Source organism: Artemia sp. Qi Xiang Cuo, chromosome 10, assembly GCF_049724085.1.
Source record: "Artemia sp. Qi Xiang Cuo chromosome 10, ASM4972408v1, whole genome shotgun sequence".
In the NCBI taxonomy this organism is placed as follows: domain Eukaryota; kingdom Metazoa; phylum Arthropoda; class Branchiopoda; order Anostraca; family Artemiidae; genus Artemia; species Artemia sp. Qi Xiang Cuo.
Genome location: NC_142803.1, coordinates 30,758,662 through 30,771,867, shown reverse-complemented (window position 1 = coordinate 30,771,867; position 13,206 = coordinate 30,758,662). Strand labels below are relative to the sequence as shown.

Genomic DNA, 13,206 nt, shown 5'->3' with positions numbered 1-13,206 from the left:
CCGCCTCTGCTTAAAGATGGCACTAGAACTTTCAATTTCTGTTCAAACGATCCTTCTACCGATTTTTAGGATCATTGATTCGATACGATCATTCCTGGAAAAAAAAACAAAAAAAAAAAACGCTCGTCTGTGATCTTTCTTCTGGCAAAAAACACAAAAGTCCACATTTTTGCAGATGAAAGCTTGAAACCTCTAAAATGAGGTTTTCTGATACACTAAATCTTGATTTTCATCAAGATTCCTTTAAGTTTTGCGGGTCTTTCCCCCTTATTCTAGAATCGGAAAATCTCCTCAGGCTCGTAGCTTTTCATGGGTAACACTAAACTAAATGAATCCCATATGTTCGGAATATTCTTTTGATGCATTCCTTTCCCTTTTTCTTTTTCATTTCTTTTGTGCATCTATGAATATTGAAATTCTGTTTTTTAGACGTTTGATTCCTATTGAGCCGAGTCGCTCCTTACTTACAATTTGTTACCTTGAGCTAATTTACACGCTTTTGTCTTTCGTATTTTCTTGTCCATTGGAGTTAACAGTAATTTGATTTTTTTTTCTTCTTCTTTATTTACTGGAAGAAATAAAAATTAGTACCAAAAAGTTTTAATTTTGGGGTAAAATTTTTTGGATAAAATTCAGGTGAGAGTTTGGGAACACATATTCGAAAAATGTGCTAACTACGAGGAAAACACTAGAAAATATAGGAGAGCTGGTAAAAGCCTTGAAATTCTGAGGAAAGGAAACAGGCCCAGAGGGTCCCCCCATTTTCTCTTCATATTTGGCTAAAACTTTAGAAACTATTTAGTTTCTAAATGTAGAGGGTAAATACCTCAGTCTGTTCCATATTGGTTCCCAGTCAATTCCTAATTTTTTTTGTAAATTTTCAATCTAAAAGAAACAAATGTTGCTAGCTTTTTGCTTATTTTTTACTTTCGAGTATAAACTTAAATCTTAGCTAAATATCAAATATTTGTTTTAGCATTCAACCCTCCGCCATGCCCGATTTTCGATATTCTCCTCTGCTTCACCAGGCCATTTTTAATGTGCAGCCATCCTATGAAGATAAAACACCATCTCTTCAAACGAGCATCAGTGAGAAAGCTGAAGCCGAGGGCAGGTTTTTTCTTCCGAAGCTTTTGACCAGACAAACAGTAACCTCTGTAGTCACAATACCTACAGTAGGAACTGTGACACAGTCACTAGGAATAGATTGCACAGTTCCTGGGCAGTCTATACCAGAAAACGTCTGTCATCCTTCAAGTAAGATTTTCCCCTATTTTAAAGAAGAAGTTGCGTAAAGGTATTTTCCTTCGAAGATCCTAAAGATGAACATACTTTTAACCTAATAGGACCTTGGCAAGGGTTGCGTACCTTTATGATCTACTCTTTGGTATTTTTAAACTAAAGACGTATTTCAGTAGAGAAGAATGGATAGATATTTAAACATACAATATTCAAAAGCTGAAATACTTCCCATTCTGGCATACAATGAGGGTATAATCAGGGGGCAGGCTTTTAGAGATTAAAACCATCGTCATTGCAAAACTAATGATTAATCATGAATAGCATAAAATAATGTAATCATCTACAATTAAATGGTCATACGAGGGATTTTTAAAGTCCCCCCTTTCAAAAGAGGACTTTAGAGATCAAACACATAATCCTAAACCCCAGCTATCTCCTGCTGACTTCCTTTGTGTAATCTATTTGTTATCTCTGGAGTTGTTGCTAGCGGATTGACTAAAAGCTTCGTATATTCATTGAAATTCTTTAAAATAAATATCAACTCTAAATAATTTCTTACGCTGCACTATCTTTCCATGTACGATTAAAAATATATCAACATTTTGAAAATAGGTAAATGCTTTAGTAATAAAATAAAACAAATTTGTTCTTATAATTATTTGTGTAATAAAACGTTTTGTTTTTGTTTGTTTGTCACTGTCTCATTAAAATTTTGCTCGTTCTTAAAATTTTCATTTCGTGTTGATTGCACATAGGGGGTGGGGCACTTTCTATTGCAAAATAACAGATCTTCGGCAATCAGTTAATTACTAGCTGTATATGCACGTAGCCAATATAACAAATATCTGATTTTAAGAGACAGGACTGGTTTGTATAACCTCATAAAACAAGTTATTGAAGTTATTTTGTTTGTTTTTTTAAGTTATGGCACGTGGCATAACAATTGTTGAAGAAATTATTCTGCGAATTGGTATTGGAAATTTAAGAAGAAAAAGTTGAAAAGTTGCTGTAAAGTTTAACTTCTGATCTGAAGATATGATAAAAACACTGTATATATAATTAGGCAGTAAGTTTACCGCAGATGATTTCTGGCTCTTCATTCTCGGTGCGAACAAAAAGCTCCTCCCACTTATTCATGCATTAACGGGTTAGTGTGTATACGTCAATCAATGAGAAATGGTTCGGAATTGTATTATTTGTAATTGCAAAACCCAAAAGAAAATTGGTGAGTCGACAATGTGGTTTGCAAATGTCCAACCTCACAGGTATGACTTAATTTATATACAAATTATGACTTAATCTATTATTTATATACAGTGGACTTAACTGATTGGCCTATGAAGGATTTCTAAAAAGGGGGCGGGGGTTGATGAAATATTTGAAAATAATGAAATTTTTTTCTTGTAATAACTGGTGGAATATACGTGATGGTTTCAGGGGCGGATCCGGGATTTTTTTAGGGGGGGTGGCAAAATAAGTTGATGCGATACACTTACGTTAGGAGTAAGTTTGATTAATGCAAACTTGCGTTAATTAGGTAAATTACACTACTTTAGACTACTTTAGGGGGGGGCGCCCCCCTCGCTCCCCCTTTGGATCCGCCACTGGATGGTTTATCATTTTTTTTCACGTCGTGATATTTATTTTCTCAGATTGTAGTTCCTGTGAAACTTGAAAAAGGCTAATTACCGGTTTTGGCGACTAGTTTAGTTTTCAATCAATGTTTTCGTATGAAATGGGCAAATCTTTCCTGAACTTTAAAGAACAAACACCTCTGTTTGAAAATCTTTGCACTTTGTGAATTTAGATAGCGATAAGGGTTCCTGATTGGGACCAATTTTAGGACTTAGGTTCTAATTATTGGTTGCAGTGGTAAAAGTTGCCACAATAACCCTATCCAAGAGGATACCAAACGTCTGTTAAGAAGTGTTTTTCCAAAAATTCTTAGGGAGTTTTCAGAAAATTGAAGGACACACATTTTAGTGGCAGATCCAAAATTTTAAAGAATAAAAATTTTTATTCTTTAATAATAATTTCTGGTCATTTTGAGTTTGAGTTATTGTAGGCTTCTATTTCTACTTATCTTAAGTTTAATATGTCCTTTAACTTTCTTTTTCGTAAAGTTTTCGTATTATATATATATATATATATATATATATATATATATATATATATATATATATATATATATATATATATATATATATATATATATATATATATATATATATATATATATATATATATATATATATATATATATATATATATATATATATATATATATATATATATATATATATATATATATATATATATATATATATATATATATATATATATATATATATATATATATATATATATATATATATATATATATATATATATATTTATATTGGCGCGTACAATTAGCTCCTCTCATTTGATCTGCCATCAGCGGTCCAATTATCCTGGAACACGTATTTTGGCAGAAACTTTCTCAAAATGCCTTTGAAACCCACTTGAGACTTCGAAACCTACTTTTAATTCTTAAAAACATCTAATAATAACATTGCACTACTAATTACCGAATTTCATATATATATTGGAATAAATTAATTTAAAATTAGTTTTTTCAAAATTTAGTGTTCCAACGTTGAAGCCAATTTTCGCGTTCAAGAGAAATCTGACTTGTCTACCCGTGACAAGATCTAATGTCGCTTATGTTTCTATGTTTTCTGGAGCACTCGCACCTCGGTCCGGGTTTTTATAATGAGTGAGATAGGGAAAGATCATACTGCTAATTATATATACAGTGGATAAAAATGAGCAATCCAATTTAACTCAGCACTGTATCACCTCAATAGGTCTTTCTACGGTTCCACAGAGTAACAGGTACGGTCAACTAATAGGTAGAGGGTGAATTTGAAATGAGAATGGTTGACCCTGTAACGTAGCAGATTTTGCTGAACTGAGAAGAAAGAGTAAACCAACTAAGTCAGCATCTTCTTGCAGCAAAAGCCAGCTTTAGAAAGTTGAATATTCATAAGACAAAGAAACTTTCATTGACAACCATATTCAGCTAGAAGTACAAGGAATGTTTACAGATCGTGTTGAGGTGCAGCTGAAAGATCAGACTTAAACGTTTCCCGATTATTATGTAATAATGATCTGCTTAAAGAAAATCAAATTTGACTTTCAAATAACCGGAAAACGAGACAAAAAGACTATTTATTTGAGAAGAGAAGAAGCAGTCAAGAAAGCTCTCTTGACTAAGGAAATAGCTGGATAATCAGTGAAAGTAAGGGGGAAAGAGTTTCTTTCCCGTGATATTATCATAAGAATACCAATCTCTTACACAGGGAGATTTGAAGTTGAGGTGGTGGTGAGAAAAAAAGATATAAGAGAGAGGAAAGCAAATTAAAGTATAATAGTGGTATATGCATCAAATAATCCACCCACCAGCATATGATGCTGTGGTAGAAACGGAAAAGTTTTTGTGCACACTAGAAGAGTCCCACAATGATTCAATTGTCAGAAGCATGAACATTTGAAAACAGATTGTCCCGAAACAGGCAATCCTTTGTGTCTAAGATATGCCAATAAGCATCAAATCAAATATTGTCAATTGAAACAACAGCCAAATGAAGAGAGATTTATAAGCCACAAACACTGTAGAGAAATTTAACTAGTGCGTTCACCCTCGAAAATATTTGTTTACTACAGTCTTGGCGCGTATAAAAGCTCCTCCTATTTTTTCTTCCATCAACAATTCACTTTATGTTTCTCAGTCACTGAATAATGGTGGGAATTTGTATTATTCATGATGGCAAAAGCAGAAAGGAATGGGATGAGCCGGCAAAGTGGTTCACTACTGTCCCATTTCATAGGTATAACTTAACTGAGTGGCCTATCCAGGATTTCTAAAATGGAGGGGGGGGGGGTGAACTAAATCTTGGCAAAGGGGATAAATTTTCAGTGGTAACTTCAAATCAGCACTACAACAGGAAAATTAGCCGGGATTCTATGAATTGTGGGAGAAGGATCCACGAAGCGGGGGGACTATTGGAAATTTGCCACAAAAAGTTTTACCACAAAGGGGCAACCTAATAGTTTTAGCACAGATTATCTTTTAGGTTTGACAATAATCTGTGGTTTTAGATAGTAATATTGCGCCATGGAGCGTCAAAACTTTTTTCTTCTTGGTAAGGAAGAATAGTCCCTTGAATTGTTCCTCTTTTATACTCTTTTCTTGGGCCATAAAAATGTCCTTTAATTTTGATGTAGGACATTTGTTTTGCTTCTAATAACTGGTGGAATAGCCCTATCCATGGAAGGACCAACCGTCTGTTAAGACCTGTTTGTCGTGAAATTCTTAGTGCGTTTTCAGAAAATTGGAGGACATCAAAAGAATTGTAGTCAAACAGTTCATGGTAACGAACTGTAAGTAAGGAGCGACCCGGCTCAATAGAAACCGATTCTCTAAAAAACGCAATTTTGATACCAATAGATATATCAAAAGAATCAGATTTTAATGTTGATTTCAAATATATAAGTCTCATCAAGTTTAGTCCTACCCATCAAAAGTTACGTGCCAGAGAAAATTTGCCTGATTTTTGAAAAAAGGGGCAAACACCCTCTAAAGACTTTAGAACCTTAATGAAAATCACACCATCAGATTCAGTGTATCAGAAAGCCCTATTGCAGTGGTTTCAAGCTCCTATCTGCAAAAATTTGGAATTTTGTATTTTTTGCCAGAAGATAGATCACGGATGCGTGTTAATTTTTTTTTTTTTTTTTTTTTTCAAAGGGTGATATCGACCCAGTGGTCCTAGTATATCGTGAGAGGACTCATTCGAATGGATATTAGAAGTTCTAGTGCCCTTTTTAAGTGACAAAAAAATGGAGGGCAACTAGGCCCACTCCTACGCTCATTTTTTCCCCAAAGTCACCCGATTAAAATTGTAAGATAGCCCTTTTGTTCAACATGGTCAAAAAAATAATAACTATGTCTTTTAGGATGACTTAATCCCCAAAAATCCCCAAGGGAAGAGCTGAAAGCTATGAAATTTACCCAATGTTTACATATAATAGGCCTGTTGGTTATTGGGAAGTATACAGACGTTTTCAGGGGGATTTTTTTCTTTTTTTTTTGGGGGGGGGGTCGGGGTTTATGTGGGAGAACCTTTCCATGGAGGAAGTTTTCATGGGGGAAGGGACATTGCTATAAGGGGGGCGCCGGATTTCCCAGCATTATTTTAAAAACGATCGGAAATTAAATAAAAAAAGTTTTTCAACTGAAAGTAAGGAGCAACATCAAAATTTAAAAAGAACAGAAATTATTACGAATATGATTGGGTCCAGTAGCGGATCCAGGATTTTAGGAAGGGGGGGGGCGACTAGTTGCGAAAACTTCCCATTCAAAATTAAGCCTAAAGTACCTTACTGATATTAAAAGTTGCATGCCTCTGCTTCTATCCGTCATTTAGCTGTCGGTTCTGTAAAGCTATCCACAAAAATACATTTATAGAAACACTATCAATATTATACACAGTAGACAGAATATAGCAGTATGATCATTCTCTATCTCTCCCATTATAAAAACCTGGACAGGGGTGCGAGTGGAAAGAAACAGGCTAAACAAGCTAAGGCAGAAAGAAGTGGGAGGAGCTTTTTGTTCACGATGACCAGAAATGATCTGCGATAAGCTTACTGGTATATTCAGAAACAGGCTAAACAAGCTAAGGCAGAAAGAAGTGGGAGGAGGTTTTTGTTCACGATGACCAGAAATGATCTGCGATAAGCTTACTGTCTATAAACTGTGATATTATATAACAAATTCTCGCCTCCTTTTTCGACTATTAGCAAATCCATCAGTAACACTTTCTACACTTATGTGAATATCACTGCGAACATGAAGAAGGGCAAGTCCGGTGAGTTTTTCCTTCGTCATTTTATTTCTTAGCCACATTTTTAATCTCCTCAAGATGGAGAAACTTCGTTTAACAGATGCCACACTGACAGGTAGGGTCATGAGAATCTGCAACAGCGCTAAAATATTCGGGAAAATATCAGCATCGCAGTTCTGTTTCTGTAAAGTTTCCCCTAGTGTTTCAGGTATTCTACCTGTACCTGCATTGCTTTCTCTCAGACGAAGCCACCGAGTTTTCCATTTTGTGGCTTCTCCGACCAGGGCAGGTTCACAAACTGATTGGGGGTGGAAACCCACTACTGACCAGTATCGCTCTGACAAGTCATGAATCGTATTAGCGAATTGCTGTTTGTTCGTTTCCATACAATTTATTGACAAGAAAATACTGAGCTTAAAAGTGTCCAGCGTTTCAACGGAAAAACGGCTTTCTGAGTCCGAAATGATTGTGTCCAACAGGGGAGTAAAAACTGACCGTCTATAATATTCCTCGTGTGAACTGAATGGTAAATTAATCCGATTCGTTTGCTTTTTCGCTATCCTTGGGACTGTTATTTCTAAACCTAGCTCGTTTGCTACTTTAGTTACCTTGTCAAATGTTTTTTTTTAACTTGCTTTCACTCTCCCAATGCTTGACTTCCAACTGGGTAAGAAGGTCCTTGACATGGCTTACTGCTGATACAAGGCCCAAGCTCTTCTTCTGAAATTGCCGGCTGAGTGGTAAAATTATTCCAGATATGTTACTAAGAGTGTAAATGGTTACTATCAGATTGGAGGATGTGATAGCAGTAAATAGTATTGCTTTTGCTGCAGTTGTGCATTCTGCCCAGCCGCTGATGATCTCAAGAGCTTCCACTATCTTAGGGAGCTCTACCACAAACTGCATTGAGGAATCGTGCCTTTCGATCCAGCGCATTTCACACATGCAAGTTAGCTGCGCTTTTATTACTCTGGTTAAAACATAATTGTGCTGTGTAGAAGCACCAAAAAAAGCAAATATTTCTTTTATTACTCCGACGGAGTTTCTGACGCTCTGGATAGAAGAAGTTTTGGAAATGGAAAGACTAAGAGCATGGTTGAAACATGGGCAACGCAGGGTATTCTGTGCTACCTTTTGAACTTCTTTTACAGCACCACAATGTCCTGAAACCATCATAGCACATCCATTAGTGCCTATGCCCACAAGTTTTTCGGGGTCTAGCCCAAGAGATCAAATGTAATTGGACATAAAATTTTCATGTGTTTCCCTGGAAGGGTTAGTTCACAATGTCCAATGCTCTCCGAGCAATAAGTACTCCGAAGGTCTAAAAAACCAGCGAACTCATTTTGTGTTTTGCACTTATCCTTTCATTACCGGGCAATACTCAGTTGTGATTTTTCCGACATATCCGTTGTTTCATCAACAACCGCACAGTAGAATTTGGCAGAATGAACTCGTGCAAGAATTTCTCTAAGGATCTCTTTGGCACAACATTCAATTAATTCATTCTGTGTTGTTTTGCTTATATAAGTAGCATTTGCACCTGAGCTTTGCAAATGTTGTTTTAAAGTGATGTTGCCACTATTTACAGGGCACCTTAAAAGTTCTCGATAGTTCCCTTGTTCGTTTACAAGGCTTAAAATGTTGGTTTCAGGGTTGTCATATTTTAGAAGGAAATGTTTTCCTACGTCAACTTAATCGCGGTGATACTGATTATTTTCATGAGACACCAAGTCACCGTCTTTTCCAGTTAGCTTAGCAAAAGTTACGAGGGGCTTGTTTACCAACTTTTGCAATTGATTGGAGCCTCCAACCCCTCGAACGTTAAACAAAACACAATATTTACAGAATAAGCCCCTCATCTTATTTGAAAGTACTAGCCAATGAAATTCTTCCAAGCGAGTACGATTGAAAAATCTCTTTTCGTCCCTGCCCCGCTTCTTGTGAACTGAATAGGGGAAGCTGTAGTTAGACGTAAGAATCCACGGGTTCTGAAGCAATTGATATCGCGTACGATCATGCAGTTTTTCAAGTCTATCGATATAGCTTCCGATATCATTTTCGTAGAAAGTGCTTATATTCTCGATGTTTGTGTTAGGCTTGGGTCTACACTCTTCGATTGATGCTAACGAATCATGCACTATCTCACTATTAGTCGAAGTGCTGGAATCACTACTAACACTGTAACTCTAATTATTTCTATTTTCAGTCACAGGATCCACTCACCTAGCTTTAGCTTTCGAACCGAAGAAGTTGTAGAGAATTAGCTGCATTCGCTTTGACATCATAACTGGTTAATATTAGCTAAAAATTGTATACTTTTCAAACCCTTCTAGAATCGCGACTAACCCTAAGACGGAGTCATTTCAAGATTTTTGCTTAGTTATTGAATAAGAAACAGGTTTTGACGCGCACACTTTTTGAAGCTTCATCGATTTACGAGATGACAAGCTTCAAGATGCCTTGTAAGTTCGGGTGACATCCAACACTCTAGACAATTCCCTCAAGACTTAAGGTAGACAGACCTAGTGCCGTCCCTTCTTTTTCAAATATGTGCTGATCCAAGCGTTGATATCGCAATCAAGATACATAAAATCTAATAATAGAAATTTTTGCCCAAGCAAGGGGGGGCATTGCGCCCCCCCCTCCTGCCCCCCTGGATCTGCTGGTGATTGGGTCCGCCCCTCAGTCAACACTTCGCTCTTTAAGCCAAAGATTTGTTAGTACTTTCATAAGAGCTATTTATTCTAATTAACGGCCTTTGTGATTAAGAGGTCATTTTTAAAGAATTGGAACAAAATTCGTACTTTAGCGTAAAGAGTGAGGTATTGACTAGGGGGCAAACCCCCTAGTATACCGTATTAAAAATATATGAATATAGAAGTTCGTTACGTATGTTAATTCGTCAGTTAAGTCTATTTATTACTAATAAAAACGTTCGTAAATAAAATTAAACAACTTTCGAGAAAGCCATTTAACCAAATGAAAGTAAAATGAATATGCAAATTTTGTTTTTATTATTCATGTACGGTGAGCCAAATAAAAACCTGCATTAATTCAAAAACGTTCAAAAATTAAAAAAAAAACAAGTTTTTTTTTAACTGAAAGCAAGGAGCGACATTAAAACTTAAAAGGAACAGAAATTATTCCGTTTATGAAAGGGGCTGTCCCCTCCTCAACGCCCCACTCTTTACGCTAAAGTTTTTTATTGTTTAAAAAAAAAGTTGTGAGAAAGAGTCTAACTTTAGCTTAAAGAGCGACCTTACTTTCAGTTTAAAAAAAAACTTGTATTTTCATTTAATTGTATTATAAAAAGAACATAAAGTAATGCTTATTATTGTAATGCTTTTTATTATTGTTGTAAATATTCTGCCACAAACTTACAAATTAAGTAAAACTTCTTATTAGAAAGCATTTTTTATGGCTCATTAAGTTGACCCTTACGATTCATTTCATCATCTCTCCAGTTTTGGGTTACGTGCAAGTTTAGTATAAAACTTGAAATGTTTCAATTGTGTTAAGACTATTAAAAATTATTTAATCATTCTAGTTACCAAGTTTACTGCCAGTAAACTTGGCAGGAAACTTGGTAAGGACCAAAAAATCAAACTTTTTTGGTCCAGGGCATATTTGCAGCCAGAGGGAGGGAGTATGGTGCCTCACTAGATCTACCAATGGCCTTGCTTGCATAATTTGCTGTAGATTCATCATTAAGCTTTAATATGACATAGCAAAAGTTTTTGAGGTTGAAAAGTTTTGAGGTTGAAAAGGCCTACAAGCAGTCATACCTGCATTTATCAAAGCTTACGGCACCTTCTCTAGGCGTTGTTTCGTTTCTGCAAGACTGTGACTCCATTTTCCTCAAACACTACAGAAATTCTTGTTGGGATCCGAGACTAATCCATCAACAGTGGCTTGAGTGAAAAGACCTGAACTGGGAAATTGGCTGCGAGGATTTCCCCCTTGAACAATTATTCGATATTTTTTGCGCACACGTGCACATTACGAAGAGAAATTTAAGAATTTTGAAATCAACAGAAATTCCAACCAAGGAAAATAAACTAGCAAGTAATTATTTTAGTTTTAGTTGTTTATATATTTGATTATGTCCTTTTTTGAACAAAGAGGCAAATTTTTTAAACACTAGTATTTGATTATCTCCTTAGTGAGCTCATCAGTACTACAGAAAATAAAAATCAAACCAATTTCAATAAACGTATGTGAAAAAAGGAAGCGACTAAATTTTATTTAGCTACGAATCAACAAATGTCATCACGTTATGGCATTTTTCAAATAAAGCTAATTTTTACCTTGATTATCCTTATAAATTTATTCTTTGTTTTACTTTCCATTCTTAAATTAATGTTATCTTTACCTTTTGCATTATTTCATCCATACTAATTATTTTCATTTCCTTTTTTATCTCTTCAACATATTGCACTCTTCCTTATCCCCTAGACGCTCGATCAGTCTTATTTCTTTTCCTGTTCAAAAGGCTGCGAATACCAATGCTACACACGTGCCTACCCATGAAAAAATCCAGTGTCGCTTATGTTGTTTACATGTTCTCCGGAGCAGCAGCATCCCGGTCCGGCTTTGTCTAATGGTTGAGATAAGGGATGATCTTACTATATAAATTTCTCTACAGTGGCCGCAAGTAGTGTTGGGCGATATTTCGATTTTTCGATATATCGATATATCTATATTTTCACTTTCAATATTCAATATTCGATATATCGATATCGATATTTCGGAACCGTTTTTGGCTCCGATACACTCTTGTTTTGCCAAGGTTAAATAACGAAAATCGTAGTTAGAGAGTATTTTGCATCATTTTTTTATAAAAACTTCGAATGATACAGCATTGAACAATGAAAAAACCAACTTCGATTATATGAAATAATATCACGAAAACCCAGACGTGAAACTACTTGGGCTCAAGAAAAAAACGTGGCTTTATTTGGCTATTCAAAAACAGCAAAATGTCAATGTTTTTCCCAGAGAGTCGGTTTCGCCGCTCGGTGATCAACTGACCGGCCTTGGAAAAAACTCTCTCAGAAGGGACACTGGTGGCGGGCACAGACATAAATTTCATGGCAACGTCGTACATATATTTCTGAGAGCCCATGTTGCGAGAATTCCACCACTTGAGTGGATCCGTTTTTCTTGGAACTAAAGATTCCCTGTTAAAAAGCTGCAGAGCCATGATAGACTCGGCTGCTGTCGAACCACGTCCTGAGTTGACTACCAGAACTTCGTTATGTGAGCCCCACAAACTGTCATGAGCCTGTCGGTGCTGTCTCACGGGGTTTGTGACGGTACTTGTACCTGCTGCTACGGATTCAGCAGACAGCAAGGTCAAATCCATCTCTCTTGCTATTTTGCCCTCAACCGAGACAAGGTCGTCAGGGGAAATATACATTTTCTTGAAACGCGGATCAAGGTATGTGGCAATCGTCACGGGTGTGACCTGACCGAGGCTTATAAACCTAGCTTGCATTTTCTCCATCAAAGCCTTGCGGAGGTCCTCGGCGACATTTGAAAATCCACCACAATCTACCTGAACAAGGTGACGTCTCAAAATCTTGGGTAAAGGCAGGACTTTTGAGATGGAGGGATAGCTTTCAGAAGAGAGCTCGATTGTGACCTCGTCAAAAGGTGTAAATACCGCGATCACGTTTGAAATAAAATCCCACTCACTTTCAGTGAGCAGGAGATCTACTTTACCGAGAAGCACAAGCAAACTTGGTACCGACTCTTTCAAATCTTGTAGACTGGGCAACACAGTGAGAAGTGAATTCCGTCTAGTGGTCACATCAGGTATCAGTTTTTTGATACAAACATTGTCAATAGAGATCTGGACCTGGCGCAGCTTTTCGGAAGCTACAACACTACGGCTGAAACAGCAGACAATGTTCCTAGTTTTTTGGACAAGAGGTGGCAAGTCAGCAGTATTATCAATGGTACCCCTCACAAAAATTCACAGTAAATGCGAAGCACAAAACAGGTGTTCAGCCTTTACCTACAGCAGATGCAGCATCCTTTACAGCCCGTACCACATTTGCTCCATTAT

General features: G+C 36.4%; 1 protein-coding gene across 1 annotated transcript in view; it reads left to right on the top strand.

The window, feature by feature from the left end:
* LOC148947655 (uncharacterized) overlaps positions 1–13,206 on the top strand; it is a 121,981-nt gene that overhangs the window by 50,388 nt on the left and 58,387 nt on the right. Inside the window, exon 3 of the mRNA XM_089096183.1 lies at positions 977–1,257. Coding sequence (XP_088952309.1) covers positions 977–1,257 — 281 coding nt within the window. The remainder of the gene's footprint in view (positions 1–976; positions 1,258–13,206) is intronic.